The 19382-nt window shown below is 50.4% G+C and overlaps 1 protein-coding gene and 1 pseudogene across 1 annotated transcript in view; one reads left to right on the top strand and one right to left on the bottom strand.

Annotated features, from left to right (window-relative positions):
* Window positions 1–19382, bottom strand: part of LOC139273490 (zinc finger protein 850-like) — a 298805-nt pseudogene that overhangs the window by 151730 nt on the left and 127693 nt on the right.
* Window positions 1–19382, top strand: part of LOC139272873 (telomerase protein component 1-like) — a 70871-nt gene that overhangs the window by 15770 nt on the left and 35719 nt on the right. The window contains exons 5-13 of the mRNA XM_070888979.1: window positions 3721–3882; window positions 4167–4319; window positions 5137–5214; window positions 9287–9417; window positions 10880–11037; window positions 12772–12881; window positions 15420–15510; window positions 17780–17963; window positions 18926–19145. Coding sequence (XP_070745080.1) covers window positions 3721–3882; window positions 4167–4319; window positions 5137–5214; window positions 9287–9417; window positions 10880–11037; window positions 12772–12881; window positions 15420–15510; window positions 17780–17963; window positions 18926–19145 — 1287 coding nt within the window. The remainder of the gene's footprint in view (window positions 1–3720; window positions 3883–4166; window positions 4320–5136; window positions 5215–9286; window positions 9418–10879; window positions 11038–12771; window positions 12882–15419; window positions 15511–17779; window positions 17964–18925; window positions 19146–19382) is intronic.

Raw genomic sequence — 19382 nt, 5'->3', positions numbered from 1 at the left:
AGGCACCAACTAGAGAGCTGGCCATCCTACACTGGGTGTTGTGTAATGAGAGGGGATTAATTAGCAATCTGGTCATGTGAGGCCCCTTGGGGAAGAGTGACCATATGGTAGAATTCTTCATTAAGATGGAGAGTGACAGTTAATTCAGAGACTAGGGTCCTGAACTTCAAGAAAGGTAACTTCGATGGTATGAGACGTAAATTGGCTAGGATAGACTGGCGAATGATACTTAAAGGGCTGATGGTGGATAGGCAACGGCAGACATTTAAAAATCACATGGATGAACTACAACAATTGTACATCCCTGTCTGGCATAAAAATAAAAAGGGGAAGGTGGCTCAACCATGGCTAACGAGAAATTAGGGATAGTGTTAAATCCAAGGAAGAGACATACAAGTTGGCCAGAAAAAGCAGGAAACCTGAGAACTGGAAGAAATTCAGCAGAAGAGGACTAAGGGTTTAATTAGGAGGGGGGAAATAGAGTACAAGCGGAAGCTTGCAGGGAACATAAGAACTGACTGCAAAAGTTTCTATAGATATGTGAAGAGAAAAAGATTAGTGAAGACTAATGTAGGTTCCTTGCAGTCAGAATCAGGTGAATTCATAATGGGGAACAAGGAAATGGCAGACCAATTGAACAAATACTTTGGTTCTGTCTTCACCAAGGAAGACAAAAATAACCTCCTGAAAATACTAGGGGACCAAGGGTCTAGCGAGAAGGAGGAACTGAAGGGAATCTTTATTAGTCAGGAAATTGTGTTGGGGAAATTGATGGGATTGAAGGCTGATAAATCCCCAGGGCCTGATAGTCTGCATGCCAGAGTACTTAAGGAAGTGGTTCTAGAAATAGTGGATGCATTGATGGTCATTTTCCAACATTCTATAGACTCTGGATCAGTTCCTATGGATTGGAGGATAGCTAATGTAACCCCACTTTTTAAAAAAGGAGGGAGAGAGAAAACAGGGAATTATAGACCGGTTAGCCTGACATCGGTGGTGGGGAAAATGTTGAAATCATTTATTAAAGATGTAATAGTAGCACATTTGGAAAGCAGTGACAGGATCGGTCCAAGTCAGCATGGATTTATGAAGGGGAAATCATGCTTGACAAATCTTCTAGAATTTTTTGAGGATGTAACTAGTAGAGTGGAGAACCAGTGGATGTGGTGTATTTGGATTTTCAAAAGGCTTTTGACAAGGTCCCACAACAAGAGATTAGTGTGCAAAATTAAAGCACATGGTATTGGGGGTAATGTATTGATGTGGATAGAGAACTGGTTGACAGACAGGAAGCAAAGAATAGGAATAAATGGGTCCTTTTCAGACTGGCAGGCAGTGACTAGTGGGGTACCGCAAGGTTCAGTGCTGGAACCCCAGCTATTTACAATATACATTAATGATTTAGAGAAAGGAATTGAATGTAATATCTCCAAGTTTGCAGCTGACACTAAGCTGGATGGCAGTGTGAGCTGTGAGGAGGATGCTAAGAGGCTGCAGGGTGACTTGGACAGGTTAGGTGAGTGGGCAAATGCACGGCAGATGCAGTATAATGTAGATAAATGTGATGTTATCCACTTTGGTGCAAAAACAGGAATGCAGAATATTATCTGTACGGTGACTGATTAGGAAAAGGGGAGGTGCAACGAGACCTGGGTGTCATGGTACTTCAGTCATTGAAAGTTGGCATGCAGGTACAGCAGGCGGTGAAGATGGCAAATGGCATGTTGGCCTTCATAGCAAGAGGATTTGAGTATAGGAGCAGGGAGGTCTTACTGCAGTTGTACAGGGCCTTAGTGAGGCCACACCTTGAATATTGTGTACAGTTTTGACCTCCTAATCTGAGGAAGGACATTCTTGCAATTGAGGGAGTGCAGCGAAGGTTCACCAGACTGATTCCAGGATGGCAGGACTGACATATGAAGAAAGACTGGATCGACTAGGCTTATATTCACTGGAATTTAGAAGAATGAGAGGGGATCTCATAGAAACTTAAAATTCTGATGGGATTGGACAGGTTAGATGCAGGAAGAATGTTCCCGATGTTTGGGAAGTCCAGAACCAGGGGTCACCGTCTAAGGATAAGGGGCAAGCCATTTAGGACCGAGCTGAGGAGAAACTTCTTCACTCAGAATTATGAACCTGTAGAATTCTCTTCCGCAAAAAGTTGTTGAGACCAGTTGGTTAGATATATTCAAAAGGGAATTCGATGTGGCCCTTACGGCTGAAGGGATCAAGGGGTAATGAGAGAAAGCAGGAATGGGGTACTGAAGTTGCATGATCAGCCATAATCATATTGAATGGTGGTGCAGGCTCGAAGGGCCAAATGGCCTACTCCTGCACCTATTTTCTATGTTAGAGGGGTCTCCCTAGGTACAGGAGTGTGTGAGAGTAGTTAGAGTGGAGATTCCAGATACAGGAGTGTGAGAGGGATTGGAGGGTCCTCCTCAGATATAGGAATGTGCGAGACGGGTTAGAGGGGCCTCCCTAGATACAGGAGTGTGAAAGAGGTTGGAAGGACCTCCCTAGATACAGGAGTGTGTATGAGAGGGGTTAGAGGGATCTCTCAGGTACAGGAGTGTGAGAGATGGGTCAGAGGAACCTCCCCAAATATGTCTGAAACAAACTGGAATGTTGAACAATGTTGAGGGGTAAAAGGAGATGAATGGTGGTGAGGTAAATGTGGATGTATTGGTGAGGTGAGAAAATAAATAAAATATCTTGTTTCTTTTGCACCTTTCATGACCTTCAGGTTTTGCAGCCAATGAAGCACTTTTGAAGTATAGTCACTGTGGAACTGTAGGAAACAGCGCCGCCAGTTTCTGTACAGCAAGATCCCACAAACAGCAATGTGATAATGAGCTGTTAATCTCTGTTTTTAGCAATGTTGCTTGGGTCATAAATATTGGGCCCAGGGAGAACTCCCTCCTGCTCTTCTTCCAATAGTGGCTGGGAGACCTTTTACATCCACCTGAGAGGGCAGACTGGGCCTCGGTTTAAAATCTCATCAGAAAGACGGCACCTCCGACAGTGCAGCACTCCTTCAGTACTGGCACCGGGAGTGTCAGCCTAGATTTTTGTGCTCCAGCTCCTGGAGTGGGACTTGAACCCACAACCTTTTGACTCGGACGTGAGTGTGCTACCCACTGAGCCGCAGCTACAGTTGTAACTCGGAGTTTAAAGAATGGCCAAGGGCGGCAGAAGACCACGGTGGCTCGTTTGAAGCATTATAATCCTGCTGCGTGACTGCCCCCTCCCTGCCCCGAAACTCCTGCTGCCAGTACTGATCTGTCGGAGGTGGCATCTTTCTGACGTGACCTTCGAACCAAAGCCCCGTCTGCCCTTTCTGGTACGACACAGAAGGAGGGCATTCGGCACATCGTATCCATGCTGGTCAAAAAAGAGCTCCCAGCCTAATCCCACCTTTCAGCACTAGGTTCTGTAGCCCTGTAGGTTACGGCTCTTTAAATGCACATCTGAGTATTTTTAAATGTGTTGGCCCTGGATTCTGAGGCTCGAGTCCCTGGAGTGGGACTCGAACCCACGACCCTCTGACTCCGAGAAAGTGAGACCGACTGGTGCCGAGCTTTGGTTTTAAATGTCGGTGTCTGTGGGAGGGAGGGGCGCAGCCCACCAAGGGGTCATTCTCTCCCACACAATGTTCGTGGCGGGGGCTTCCCCCAGCCTCTGATACCCGGTACTGACATGTTTCTCTTCTCCCAGGTCGCTCTGTACACCCGGCAGGAGCTGAACATCCGCAGCACCGCCAACTTCCTGCTGGCCCTGAGCGCCCGGCTCCCCCCGTGCCGGCCCCACCTGCGGCGCTACTTCTGCCGGGCCGTGCGGCTGCCCTCCGACTGGACTGAGGTGCCGAGGATATACCAGGTACACTGCGGGAGGGGGGAATATACCAGGTACACTGGGGAGGGGGGGATATACCAGGTACATTGCGGGGGGGGGGGGGGGCCGGGGGAATATGCAAGGTAAATGTTGGAGAGAATCGAGCTGCGATCTGCGTCCCTTATCTCAAGGGCGCAGTGTTTTTGAGGTGGGAGGGATAATGTGCTGAGACAATGTGTAAATATTTAGCCGATGGCTCCGTCCCACCACCTTTTCCCTGAGCGCTCCTTCTAATCTTTTCTTTTCCTTCCTTTGTTCCTGCCCCCCAGAGTCTGATGGAGAGCAGCAGGAAGGTGGCTCCCTACCCCTCCTGCCTGCGCCAGGCGCTGGCCGACAGCTTCAAGCTCTTCGACGAGTACCAGCTGGCCAAGTACAACACCAGAAAGCAGCGCTGCAAGGCTGGCCTGAGGAGGCAGAGAAGGGTGAGTATGTTCCACAGTCCAGAGAAAAACCTCCCGGTTAAACTCAAAGGCTGTGGGGATCCAGGGAAGGAAAAAGTGGGCGTAAGGTTCAAACATAAGGCTGATTTTCCAGACTAGAAACTGTGGAGGAGCAGCGGGATTTGGGTGTCCAGGTACGCACATCATCTATAGCCAGTCGACAGGTATAAAGGGCAATCACTCGGGCTAATGGAGTTGACAGCCTTATCTCGAGGGGGCTGGAATACAAAGGGGAGGAAGTTATGCTTCAGTTGTACAGAGCTCTGGTTAGACTACATCTGGAGCACTGCAGTCAGTTCAGGAAGGAGATATTGGCCTTTTGGAGGGGATGCGCACAGATTCACCAGAATGATATCAGGGCTAAAGGGGTTAAATTATGTGGACAGGTTGCGTAGACTAGGCTTGTATTTGTTTGAGCTTAGAAGGTTGAAGGGAGATCTAATTGAGGTGTTAAAAATGTTGAAAGGGATTCAATAGGATAGACAGAGAGAAACTATTTCCTCTGATGGGTGTTCAGGAGTGGAATCGGGAAGCATTTTTTACCCAAAGGGCAGTGGAAATCTGGAACACTCTTTCCCCCCAAAAGGCTGTGGATGCTGAAGGTCGACTGGAGCTTTCAAGTCTGCAATTGATAGATTTTTGTTGGGCAAGGGTCGAGGGATATGGAGCAAAGGCGGATAAATGGAGTTGGAGTACATATTAGCCATGATCTAATTGAATGAGTAAACAGGCTCAAGGGTCTGAATGGCCTCCTCCTGTTCCTATGGTCCTGTATCACTGTCTGTTCTCTGTCTCTTAGATCCAGAAATTGCCACCTGATTCAGTCATTACCAAGTGGTCTGATTATCTGTCCATCGCAAAGAGTGATACACACCTTGTAAGTACCTCAAAACTGGAATATTAACCCGACTGGAGTAAAGCTTTGCCTGTCCTATAATAAAAACGTTATCACTGATATATCCTCACTGCTTTCCTCTCTCAGCCTCTGCACTGAGTGACTTCTCATCCTCGGTGATTTCAACCTCCATCTCAATTCATCATGCTCTCTCTCCTCTGAGTTCACTATTCTCCTGTCCTCCCTTAATCTCTCCCTCCATGTGAACTCCTCAACCTATACTCACGCCCTCCCCCTTGACCTTGCCATCTCTCGTGGCCTCGATATTCCTACCGTGTCAATTACAGATGAGGCCATCTCTGACCATTTCCTTGTATCGCTCTCCACCCACATCCCCCGTCCCCCACCCAAATCTACTTCCTTCTGCATCCTCCCCTGGAAAAAACTCTCTCCAAACTCTCTCATAGCTGCACTTACCAACTCCAAACTGTCCAGCCTTTGGCCCTCCTTTCACCATGACATTTCTGCAGCCACCGATCTGCTCACCCGCACCCTCACTACCACCTTTGATGCCCTAGTCCCCATTATTACTCTCTCTCACCCTGGCCGTTCCCCTGGTACAGCCCTTATCTGCGCTCCCTCAAGTCCAAGGGGCACAGACTTGAACGGATGTGGCGGACAAGTGGTTTAGTCATTCACCTCCAGATCTGGCTCGACCACATAAAACCTTCTCTGGTCCTACTCTTGTCTGCAAAAACTGCTCACAGTTCCAGGATCATTCTGGAATGCAAAGATAACCCTCAGCTACTATTCTCTACTGCTAACCGTCTCCTTAAACCCCTCTCCCCTGTCTCCATCACACTTGCCTCCAACAACAAGTGTGAGGAGCTCATGGACTTCTTTGTCTCAAAGATTGAGACCATCTGATCGTCTGCCTCTTCCAGTTCCCTTCCTTCCCCAACCCCGTGGGGGCAATGTTCCTCTGAGGTTCACCCTTGCCTTAGTTCTAAACTCACATCTTTCTCTAGTTTCTCTCTGATCTCCCCTTGACCTCTCCATGCTTATCATGTCCATGAGACCCACTTCCTGCTCCCTTGACCCTATTCCCACTAAACTGCTGATCACACAACTTCCTGTTTTGGCTCCCATGTTAGCTGACATTGATGGTTCTCTCTCCTCAGGTACTGCCCCCTCGCCTTCAAATCTGCTGTCATCACCCCTCTGAAAAAAGCAACTCTTGACCTCACTGTGCTTGTTAGCTGCCGCCCCATCTCCAACCTCTCTTTCCTCAAGTCCTTGAATGTGTTGTCGCCTCCCAAATCCGTGACTATCTTTCCCGGAATTCCATGTTTGAATCCCTTCAATCTGGTTTCCGCCCTTGCCACAGTACTGAAACTGCTCTCACAAAAGTCACAAATGACATTCTTTGTAACTGTGACAAAGGTAAACTATCCCTCCTTGACCTGTCTGCAATCTTTGACACCGTTGACTACTCCATCCTCCTCCAAAGCCTCTCCACCATCGTCCAGCTGGGTGGGGCTCCACTCGACTGGTTCCACTCCTATCTATCTAATCATAACCAGAAAATCTCCTGCAATGGCTCCTCTTCCCGCACCCGCATCATTACCTCTGGTGTTCCCCAAGGATCTATCCTTGGTCCCCTCCTATTTCTCATCTATTGCCCCTTGGTGATGTCATCCGAAAACACGGAGTCAGGTTCCACATGTACGCTGACGACACCCAGCTCTACCTCTCGACCACTTCTCTCGACCCCTCCATGGTCTCTAAATTGTGAGACTGCTTGTCTGACATCTAGTACTGGATGTCAGTACTAGAAATGTTATCCAATTAAATATTGGAAAGACCGAAGCCATTGTCTTTGGTCCACGCCACAAACTGTTCCTCAGCCACTGACTCCATACTTCTCCCTAGCATCTATCTGAGGCTAAACCAGACTGTTCGCAACATAGGCATCATATTTGACCCTGAAATGAGCTTCCAGCCACATATCCATGGCATAACTAAAACTGCCTATTTCTGCCTCCGTAACATTGCCCGCCTCTACCCCGCCTTAGCTCTTCTGCTGCTGAAACCCTCATCCATGCCTTTGTTAACTCTAAAATTGACTAATGCAATGCATGTTTGGCTGGGCTCCCATGTTCTACCCTACGTAAACTTGAGGTCATCCAAAAGTCGTCCCATGTCCTAACTTGCACCAAGTCAGGATCACCCATCACCCCTGTGCTTGCTGACCTACATTGGCTCCCTGTTGAGCAACGCCTCGATTTCAAAATCCCAATAACTTGCTCCGGGGACAGTGGTAGGTGGGGAGTTTGACTGGGGCGGTACACCTGTCCCACTGTAACGCAGGTGTCCTAAGGCGAGCTCCGGGAGGACTGAAACCTCCCATGGAGCAGAAGGACTCGGGTACATCAGAGGAACGGGAAGGTTGGGCCGGAGAAGCGGCGAGAGATTGAGACAGAAATGCGGCAAATGATCGGGGCGGAGGAGTGGTGAGAGATCGCGGCTGAGATTCGGCGAGTGATCGTGGCAGAGGCATAGAGAATGTTTGGGGCAGAGGTGCGACAAATGTTTATGATGGAGGAGCGGCGAGATATCGTGGCAGAGGCGTGGCAAATGAGGGTACAGGGCCCAGAAGAGCCAAGGGCCCAGGGGCAGCACTGGCCAGCCCGCACTGCAATGTGTGTGTGCACTAGTTCCGTGCAGCAGAGCAGGTCTCCAGTCGTCCTGGTTAACCCTTGCCGCTGGATAAAGACCTAGCTCTATCAAGCCCGTGTGGTGGCTGATGTGCAATAGTCACCACACGTTAAAACAATCCACACACAGGCATCTTCCACCCCTGGAATTCAGGACTGGAATATTGGGTCCTTCATTGAAACATCTGCGAACTCATCCCTTTTGGTGTGAAAGCAAGTCATCCTCGTCCGAGGGACTACCTATGATGATGATGAATCTCTTTCAGCGCCTCAACCCTGCAAGATGTCTGCGCTCCTCTAATTCTGCCTCTTGTGTATCCCTGATTATAATCATTCATCCATCGGTGGCCGGGCCCTAAGTGCTGGAACTCTCTCTCTCTCGCTCTAAACCTCTCTGCCTCACTATCTCTCTTTCTTCCTTTAAGAGGCTCCTTAAAACCTACCTCTTTAACTAAGCTTTTGGTCACCTGCTGTCATTTCTTTTTCTATGGCTCGGTGTCTGATTTGTCTTATAACACTACTGTGAAGCACCTTGGGATGCTTTACTACATTCTAGGTGCTATATAAATAAAAGTTGTTGTCTGTCCTCACTGCTCTGTCCAGTGCACCTCTCTACTCATGATTCCTCCAAATTCCCCATCCCACTCATTCTCTCCTCCCAGAGTCCTCACTCTTTCTTACACTAATTCATTCTTTCTTAGGAACCTGAAAAAGTGCAAGTGGTTGTGTCCATTGGGATTATGTACAAAGGGAAGGGGGATGTTTCATGGGACTGTGTATTGGGAGCAAAAGGGAAGCGGTTGGGTCCATTGGGATTGTGTACAGTGGGAGTGAATTTGAAGGGATTGGGTTATTGGGATTGTACAGTGGGAGTGAATTGGAAGGGATTGGGTTATTGGGATTGTACAGTGGGAGTGAATTGGAAGGGATTGGGTTATTGGGATTGTACAGTGGGAGTGAATGGGAAGGGATTGGGTTATTGGGATTGTGTACAGTGGGAGTGAATGGGAAGGGATTGGGTTATTGGGATTGTACAGTGGGAGTGAATGGGAAGGGATTGGGTTATTGACATTGTGTACAGTGGGAGTGAATGGGAAGGGATTGGGTTATTGGGATTGTGTACAGTGGGAGTGAATGGGAAGGGATTGGGTTATTGGGATTGTGTACAGTGGGAGTGAATGGGAAGGGGTTGGGTTATTGGGATTGTACAGTGGGAGTGAATGGGAAGGGATTGGGTTATTGGGATTGTGTACAGTGGGAGTGAATGGGAAGGGATTGGGATTATGTACAGTGGGAAGGGGTTGGTCCGTGTTAACTTCACATTGGGTTGATTCCTGGCCTCACGTGGAATGTTAGCTGATGCATGACAAAGGTTTGAACTGTTGCTCCTGTCTCAGGTTGCTGAATCTTCTCCGGCTCTGAAGGAGGACAAGGCAAAGGTGATCGACCAATTCTGTCTGAAGAAGCTGATCCGCTGGCTCCATCTGAAGGAGCCGGCCTATCACATCATGTGCCTGTTGGGTCGAAGGTGAGAGTGGATCACAGGCGGGAGAGGGGTGGGTCACACTCCTGACGGCGAAGCTCCTTGGTTGCTAATTGGTTGATGGCTCCACCTTGCGGCAGCCAATCAGTGATGGCGGTTTGAAACCCTTAACCTTTCAGAGACGTGAGTGCAGGTGATGTGTGCCTAGAGTCTACCCTCCGAGAGAGAGGGGAGGTCTTGTGAAGTGAGCTTTGCCAATGGGCATGCCCTGTTTAAGGAGGCTTTCACCATCTGGGCCTGTGCATTGGTTGATCTGATGCTCTTCAAAGATGGAGGATGCCAACGCTGGGAAATTGACGTGCATTTCCCCTTGGCAGGGCAGCCGGAGTCGATGATGGCCAATATGTGGTGATTTGGTTAGGTCAAAATCCGGAGCACTGTGTCCAGTTCTGCCACCCTCACTAAGGAATAAGGCTTATGGTCAGGACGGTTGGAAAAAGCATGACAGCAGTACAAGGAGACAACAACTTGCATTTATACAGAGCATTTAATGTCCTAAAATGTCCCAAGAAGCATCACGTGAGCGATATCAAACAGAAATAGACTCCAAGCCACTTGAGATATTAGGAGAGGTAACCGAAATCTTGGTCAAAGAGGTAGGTGTTAAGGGGGGTCTTAAAGGCGGAGAATCGTTAGGTGGGAATTCCAGAGCTTGGGGTCGAAGCGGCTGCAAATGGTGGAGCAATTAAATTTGGGATTGTGCAAGAGGGAGACCTGGGTATAAGCTGCGAAGAACAATATGTTTAGGTGGGACTGAAGTGAAACATTAGAGAGGGTGATCCGATTCTGAAATAGCTTATTGGGGAAGATTGGGCTTTGGTCTCTTCAAAGTTAACTTCGTGAAGTATTTTGAACAAAAATAATGAGTTATTGTTGAGCTTTTCTGTTCTTTCCTTCACTACCAACTGTCTCCTTAAACACTAATAAATCTAATGGGGAATTCAGGAGAAACCTCTTTACCCAGAGAGTGGTGAGAATGAGGAGCTCGCTATCACAAAGGAGTAGTTCAGGCGAATAGCATCGATGCATTTAAGAGGAGGCTAGATAAGTACGTGAGGGAGAAAGGAATAGAAGGATATTCTGATGGGGTGAGGTGAAATAAGGTCTTACGAGGCTCCTGTGGAGCAGTAACACCAGCATTGGGCCGAATGGCCTGTTTCTGTGCTTACATTCTATGTAAACCTCACTCATCTGTCCCCTGCACACTCTCCAACAACAACTGCTCCCTCTACACTGTCCCATCAAACACTCCAGGGCAGGTTCAGCACGGGTCAGATACAGAGTAAAGCTCCCTCCCTCTACACTGTCCCATCAAACACTCCCAGGGCAGGTACAGCACAGGTTAGAAACACTGTCCCAGGTATCATCTTAGCCCCCACCTTCAAGTTTTCCCTTCTCATCCCCTTGCATTCTAACTGAATTTTCCTGTACCTCCTGCTTCTCCCAGGTACCCGTCCGATCTCCAGTCGTTCGCCCGCAGCCGGTTGCCGGGGCAGTGGGATTCTTGCAGAGCGGGGAAAAGGATGAAGTTGCAAGTGCCGGAGACTTGGGAGAGGCAGCTCTCCCTGCACGGTAGCACCAGGAAAGGCTGGGAAGAGCTGATAGGTACGTCAGTGTGTCTACCGCTGGTCCACTCACAGGCCTGGAATGTGTGTATTACAGTGAACTCCTGGGATCAGCCAGAACATCTCCCCGCACCGCTTGTCCAACTCGGTCAGTCTCGCTCTTAATGAATCAGAAGGTTCCACGATCTGGGCCACGCTCCTGGTGCCTGTACTGAGGGAGAGATGCACTGTCCGAGGATAAGGAACATAGTGATCCTCTCTCTTACTGTCTGCCTTTCATTCTCTGCCTGTCTGTCTCTCTCTCTCACTCACTCCCCTCTCTCACTCTCTCTCATGCTCTATTTCTCTCCTGTGTGTCTCTCACTCACTCTTTCCCCCCCCCCCCAGACCCCCCACTCTCTCTTGCTCTATTTCTCACCTGTGAGTCTGTCTCGCTCTGTCTCTCATTCTCTCTCTCTCTCTCTCTCTCTCTCTCTCTCTCTCCCCCTCTCTCCCCCACACGAACTCACACTCATTCTTTGTGTCTCTCGCTCTTGTTTTCTCTTTCACTTTTTGTCTTTCTCTCGGTTTCTCTTTCTCTGTATCTTTGTCTCTCTCTCTCTCTCTCTCTCTCCTCCTGTCTCTCTGTGACTTGCATCTTTCTGTTCTGCCAGTACTGCTTGAAGCATCATCCTCTTGTCCCTCCGAATCCCCCGTCTCCATCACCCTCCATCCTCATTGTGATCAAATGGAGTCTTATGCAGCATCTCCTGCTCGTTTATTCGTTCTTTCCCGGGAACCTCAACCTTTGGACTTCTCACCTCCCTCAGCCTCACGTTTCCCCTACAACCTTCTAAAACCCAAGTTTGGTGCCAATTATCCACTACTACCCGATCAGTGACCCCCGCCCCCCCCCCCCCACTCCGCCCGCCCCTTTCCTGAAAATGTTGGACTTTTGCTGGGTGACCCCATTCCACAGGGCCACAACCGATTCTTATTTAAGTGATAAACTTGTATCGCAATTTGGTTAGACCACAATTGGAGTGATGTGAGCAGTTCTGGTCTCCATATTATAAAAAGGATATTGAGGCACTGGAGAGGGTGCTCAAAAGATTTACAAGAATGATACAGAACTGAGAGATTCTAACAATCAGGTAAGGCTGAATGGACTGGGTCTCTTTCGGCTGAGGGGTGACCTGATAGAGGTCTTTAAGATTATAGGAACAGGAGTAGGCCATTCAACGCCTTGAGCCTGTTCCGCCATTCAGTGAGATCATGGTTGATCTGCAACCTAACTCCATATACCCGCCATTGGCCCATATCCCTTAGCTTTTTGTTAACCAAAGGTATTATCAATCTCCGATTTAAATTTAGCAATTGAGCTAGTATCAATTGCCTTTTGCGAGGGTTCGATCGGGTAACTGTGGACAAGAGGTTTTCACTTGTGGGGGAAACCAAAACTAGGGACCATAAATATAAGGTAGTCATTAATAAATCCAATCGGCATTTCAGGGGAAAGCTTTTTATCCGGAGAGTGGTGAGAATGTAGAACTCTCAGGGAGGAGTTGAGGTGAATAGCGTAGAAGCATTTAAGGGGAAACTAGATAACTATTTGAGGGAGAAATGTATCAAAGGATATATTGATGGGGTGAGATGAAGTAGGGTAAGAGAAGGCTCGTGTGGAGCATAATGTAATAGAAGTATGACAACAAGAAGTAACGTTTAGTGAGACAGGAAGCGAATGCAGAGATATTTTTAATATTTGTTTTTTCTTCTCCCTCTTGGTTCTCCCCAGATCACCAGAAGCTCCCGTTCATGGCAATGTTACGCAATTTGCGGAACATGATCGTGGCCGGGATGGGCCGCCGGCACCATGAGCAGAATTTGAAAAGATTGACGGACAGGGTAGGTTCCAGCAGAAAGAGCCCATCACACTCCCTCCTGACTGGAGTCCCAGAGCAGGAAGAGCCCAGGTTCCATCTCCCCACCCCCTATCTTCCCAGCCAGAATTGAGTCATAGCAGGGCTACAATAACGTAGGAACCTTATAAGAAATAGGAGCAGGAGTTGGCCATTCGGTCCCTTGAGCCTGCTCCACCATTCAATAAGATCATGGCTGATCATCTACCTCAACCCCACTTTCCTGCACTATCCTCATATCCCGTGATTCCCTTAATATCCAAAAATCTATCAATCTTTGCCTTGAATATACTCAACGACTGAGCATCCACAACCCCCTGGGTAGAGAATTCCAAAGATTCACCACCCTCTGAGTGAAGAAATTTCTACTGATCTCAGTCCTAAATGGCCGACCCCTTATTCTGAGACTGTGACCCCTGGTTCTAGATTCCCCAGCCAGGGAAACGACCTCCCTGCATCTACCCTGTCAAGCCCTGTATTTAAAAAAAAAAAAATTGAATGTTTGTTTCAATGAGATCATCTCTTATTCTTCTAAACTCTAGAGAATGTAGGCCCAATCTACTCAATCTCTCCTCATAGGACAATCCCCCAGGAATCAGTCTATGAACCTTTGTTGCACTCCCTCTATGTCAAGTATATCCTTCCTCGGGTAATGAGACCAACACTGCACACAATACTGCAGGTACAATTGGTACTGAGCTTCACCGAGCAGGAAGGGCCCGGTCTGCAGTGAGGGAGAAATTAGATCCTGATTGCTATCCTGGGCCCTATGCTCTCTGGCTTTAGAAGAATGAGAGGTGATTTAATTGAAACATGTAAGATTCTGAGAGGGATTGATGGTGGTAGATGGTGAGAGGCTTTGTCAGCCTTGACTAGGTTGGTAGCACCCTTGCCTCTTAGTCAGAAGGTTATGGGTTCAAATCCCACTCCAGAGACTGAAGCACAAAAATCTAGGCTGACACACCATTGCAGTGCTGAGGGAGCGCTGCACTGTCTTTTGGATGAGACGTTAAACCGAGGCCCTGTCTGCTCTTCGGTGAATGTAAAAGATCCTATGATACTATTTCGAAGAAGAACAGGGGAGTTATCCCAGTGTCCTGGCCAATATTTATCTCTCAATCAACATAACAAAAAACGATTATCTGGTGATTATCACATTGCTGTTTGTAGGAGGTTGCTCTGTGCCATTTTGGCTGCCATATTTCCTACATTACAGCTACACTTCAGAAAGTACATCATTGGCTGTAAAGCGCTTTGGGATGTCCAGTAATGGTGAAATGTGCTATATAAATGCACATCTTTCTTTCTGTTACCCCTGATTGGAGAGTCTAGAACTGGGGAGCATAGTCTCAGGATAAGGGGTTGGCCATTTAGGACTGGTGAGAAATTTCTTCACTCCAAGACTATTTGGAATTCTCGACCCCAGAGGGCTGTGGATGCTCAGTCTGTGAGTATATTGAAGATAGAGATTGATAGATTTTTGGATATTAAGGCCAGCAAAGGATCTGGAGATGGTACAAGAAAGTGGAGTTGAGGTTGAAGAGCAGGTATGATATTGAATGGTGGAGCTGGCTTGAGGGGCCGTTTAGCCCACTCCTACTCCTATATTTTAATGTCCTAATCCAGTGGTACTTGTGTGGTGATCGGGAGAGAACTGGATCGGGTCAAGATGTGTAGATTGCAATAATCCTCCAGGTATCTCAGTCCAAGTCTTCATATGTGAGATTTACTGGAATGGTACCAGGGATAAGGATTTCAATCATGTGGACAAACTGAAGAAGCTGGGATTGTTCTCCTTAGAGAAGAGAAGGTTAAGAGGAGATTTACTAGAAGTATTGAAAATTAGGCGGGCTTTTGGTAGAGTAGATAGGGAGAAACTGTTTTCACTGATCAGCAGGGAGAAGAGGAAGAACGTTTTTAATATGTCCTTAATAAATAGTATAAATGCACATGAGGCCCATACTAGAGAGAAGGTCACTCTGTGACCTGTTACCTTTATTAGCAAGCACTGAAGTGATGAAGGTGGGTGGAGCTTCCCCTTTTATACCTGAAAGTCCAGGTTAGGAGTGTCTCCCACAAGTTCACCACCTAGTGGTTAATGTTCTCACTGTGTACAACTTAGGTCAGTTTATACATGAGTTACAATGACAGTTGAATACATGACAGTTTTTACACAACGAGTTATGATCAGCTGGAAGCAGATTCAATAGTGACTTTCAAAGGGGAGTTGGATAAATACCTGAAAAGGAAATATTTGCAGAGCTAAGGGAAAAGTACAGGGGGTGGGACTAATTGGGCAGCTCTTTCAAAGAGCTGGCACAGGCACAATGGGCCGAATAGCTTCCTTCTGATGGGTCTGATTGCAGGACTGGGTACAGGATGGACCCTGGTCCTCTGGCATGGTGCTGTGTTGGAGAGGGGGTGGGGGGAGCAGTGCGGTGCGATGGAACGATTCTCTAACGTACAAGGCTGATCCCCGGGTAGGGTCCATGTCTGACCAACTTCTGTCTCCCTCTCTCCATAGAACTCGGTGATCCACAGCCGCCAATTCCCATTCCGATTCCTCTCTGCCTACAAAGTTATCGCTGAGCTGCAGGAAAGGCTGGAGCAGAAAGGTGGGTGGGGGTTTGTACTATCCCATCCGGCCTAGGGGAGGGCAGGGTTTGTTCATCAGATCACCTGTTCTGGGGGCGGGGTGCTTTGATCTATCAGATTGCGGGGGGGGGGAAGAGAATGGGGAAGGGGGCGAGGGAATGGGGAAGGGGGCGAGAGAATGGGGTGGGAATGGCGGGGGGGAGGAAATGGGGGCGAGGGAATGCAAATGCGGAGGGGCAAGGGAATGCAAATGCGGAGGGGCGAGGGAATGCGAATGCGGAGGGGCGAGGGAATGCGAATGGGCAGGGGGGGAAGAAATGGGAAGGGGGGAATGGGGGGAGGGGGAATGGGTGGGAGGGGGAATGGGGAGGAGAGTGGATGGGGAATGGTGGGGGAGTGTGGGTGGGGAATGGGGAGGGAGGGAGTGTGGGTGGGGAATGGGGAGGGAGGGAGTGTGGGTGGGGAATGGGGAGGGAGCGAGTGTGGGTGGGGAATGGGGAGGGAGGGAGTGTGGGTGGGGAATGGGGAGGGAGGGAGTGTGGGTGGGGAATGGGGAGGGAGGGAGTGTGGGTGGGGAATGGGGAGGGAGGGAGTGTGGGTGGGGAATGGGGAGGGAGGGAGGGAGTGTGGGTGGGGAATGGGGAGGGAGGGAGTGTGGGTGGGGAATGGGGAGGGAGGGAGTGAGTGTGGGTGGGGAATGGGGAGGGAGGGAGTGAGTGTGGGTGGGGAATGGGGAGGCAGGGAGTGAGTGTGGGGGCGAAATGGTGAGGGAGGGAGTGTGGGGGCGAAATGGTGAGGGAGGGAGTGTGGGGGCGAAATGGTGAGGGAGGGAGTGTGGGGGCGAAATGGTGAGGGAGGGAGTGTGGGGGCGAAATGGTGAGGGAGGGAGTGTGGGGGCGAAATGGTGAGGGAGGGAGTGTGGGGGCGAAATGGTGAGGGAGGGAGTGTGGGGGCGAAATGGTGAGGGAGGGAGTGTGGGGGCGAAATGGTGAGGGAGGGAGTGTGGGGGCGAAATGGTGAGGGAGGGAGTGTGGGGGCGAAATGGTGAGGGAGGGAGTGTGGGGGCGAAATGGTGAGGGAGGGAGTGTGGGGGCGAAATGGTGAGGGAGGGAGTGTGGGGGCGAAATGGTGAGGGAGGGAGTGTGGGGGCGAAATGGTGAGGGAGGGAGTGTGGGGGCGAAATGGTGAGGGAGGGAGTGTGGGGGCGAAATGGTGAGGGAGGGAGTGTGGGGGCGAAATGGTGAGGGAGGGAGTGTGGGGGCGAAATGGTGAGGGAGGGAGTGTGGGGGCGAAATGGTGAGGGAGGGAGTGTGGGGGCGAAATGGTGAGGGGATGGGGGAGGGAGGGAGAAAGAGAGGGGATGGGGGAGGGGGGGAGAAAGAGAGGGGATGGGGGAGGGAGGGAGAAAGAGAGGGGATGGGGGAGGGGGGAGGGAGGGAGAAAGAGAGGGGATGGGGGAGGGAGGGAGAAAGAGAGGGGATGGGGGAGGGGGGAGGGAGGGAGAAAGAGAGGGGATGTGGGAGGGAGGGAGAAAGAGAGGGGATGAGGGAGAAAGAGAGGGGATGTGGGAGGGGGGTGGAGGGAGGGAAAGGGGGGGGGGCGGGCGAAGAGAATGCGAAGTGACTCCGGGGGTGTGGGGGAAGAAGGGGCTGCCGGTTCAATTAGAACTGAGTAGAGCAGGGGGAGGCACATATAACGGTGAATAAACAGGGAAGAAGCATGGAGGACAGAGACTAGGGGGAGATCTCCCCTGGGGTGGAGGACAGAGACTGGGGGAGATCTCCCCTGGGGTGGAGGACAGAGACTGGGGGAGATCTCCCCTGGGGTGGAGGACAGAGACTGGGGGAGATCTCCCCTGGGGTGGAGGACAGAGACTGGGGGAGATCTCCCCTAGTGTGGAGGACAGACACTGGGGTGAGATCTCCCCTGGGGTGGGGGGCAGGGACTTTGGGCGATCCCCCCCGGGGTGGGGGCAGGGACTGGGGGCGGTTACCAAAATCCAGGGCCGGCACTCCCAGTGCCAGTACTGAGGGAGTGCTGCAGGAGCTGTCTTTTGGATGAGATGTCTCTTCCCTCAACCAACGTCTCTCGAACAGATGATCTGGTCATTGATCATGTTGCTGCTTGTGGGATCTTGCTATGCACAAATCATCGAGTGCATTTTCCAACATTCCCACAATGACCACACCTCAAGTAAAGTCCTTCATTGACTGTAAGGAGTGTTGGGAAGTCCTGAGGTGGCGGAGGGCGCTGTATAAACACGAGTCTTTCTCTGTGTCCCACGGACAGACAACCCCCTTCCGACGAAGCAGGCCCTGGTCCAACAGGCCCTGGAGTCCATCCGCCTGCCCAAAGGGCGCTCACGGTTCCTGAAGGTCCGGGGCTGGTCGCCAGCCCGCCACAACCGTGTCGAATGCGTCTCCTTCATCTACCGGCTGGTGACCACGAAGCTGGAGGAGCTGGAGAAACGCAGGTAACCCTGCCGGGTACGGTGCTGGGGTGGTTCTAGGGCAGGGATTTTGGTGGGTGGGTCATCGCCCCCTCATCCCGGGGATGCGGTCGGACGTGCCCTGTGGAGCAGCATTGCCGGGACTACAATTGGTACTGAGCCCCACCCAGAGTTCATCCCACTTAAAGCTCGGGTTGAACAGTTGGACTCTGTGGCCTTGGGAGCAACACATGTCTCTTTCAGCAGCAGAATATTCCGCTCTATATGTAGGGTTTTAAAAAATTCATTCTTGGCATGTGGGCATCACTGGCAAGGCCTGCATTATTGCCCATTTTTAATTGCCCCTAAGAAAATGGCGGGGTGCCACCTTCTTGGACCGCTGCAGTCTGTATGGTGAAGGTGCTCCCACAGTGCTGTTCGGGAGGGAGTTCCAGGATTTTGACCCAGCGTCAATGAAGGAACGGCGATATTTTTCCAAGTCAGGATGGTGTGTGACTAGACGGGAACTTGGAGATGATGCTGCTCCCATGGATCTGCTGCCCTTGTCCTTCTAGTTGGTAGAGGTCGTGGGTTTGGAGGTGCTGCCGAAGCAGCCTTGGTGAGTTGCTGCAGTGCGTCTTATCGATGGTACACACTGCAGCCGTGGTACGTCGATGGTGGAGGGAGTGGATGTTTAATGGGGTGGCAAACAGCGGGCTGCTTTGTCCTGGATGTTGTTGAGTTTCTTAAGTGTTGTTGGAGCTGCACTCATCCTGACTTGTGCCTTGTAGATGTCATAGAGGCTTTGTGGAGTCAGGAGGTGGGACACTTCCTGCAGAATACTTGCTGCAGTCCAACACTTGCCTCTATCGGGAGCAGTGCCACGGGGGATCAGCTAATATATATCAGTCAAGGACTGATCCTTAACTTGGGATTTTTCCTTCCTCTGGGACTGACCTTTAATGCTTATCTCTCCCTCTCTCTCCCTCTCCCCCCACCTTAAACAGGGACATTCTGTACGACCAGGATCTTCTGGAGATGTACCGAGGAGCCCTCGACATGGCCATCGAGATATCGGCCACGCACAATGTGCCCCGTCTGCCGGGCCGCACGGTCGTCCTTTGCTACGTGGATCAGTCAATGAATGAACCCTGCCTCAGTGCTAAGGGCCTGTATGTTCCCAGGGCCGGGACCCAGGGCGGTCAGGGCGAGACCAAGGGCCCGAAGGTAAGGCTTGGTAGGTGGGGGATAGCTGGTGATGTTGGAGGGTGCGAGTGAGTGGCGATTGACTGCTCCGTTAGCTCAATGGGCATCGGGTCACCTTGTGGTGCTCAGCCCCACCCTTAGCAGCAAGGCCCAGGTTCCCTCCCCTCCCGCCCTCAGCAGCAAGGCCCAGGTTCCCTCCCCTCCCGCCCTCAGCAGCAAGGCCCAGGTTCCGTCCTCCCACCCTGTGCTGAGTTAGCT

Source organism: Pristiophorus japonicus, chromosome 9 (assembly GCF_044704955.1).
Source record: "Pristiophorus japonicus isolate sPriJap1 chromosome 9, sPriJap1.hap1, whole genome shotgun sequence".
In the NCBI taxonomy this organism is placed as follows: domain Eukaryota; kingdom Metazoa; phylum Chordata; class Chondrichthyes; family Pristiophoridae; genus Pristiophorus; species Pristiophorus japonicus.
The sequence above is the reverse complement of the archived record's forward strand: the minus strand, read 5'-3'. Positions and strand labels throughout refer to the sequence as shown.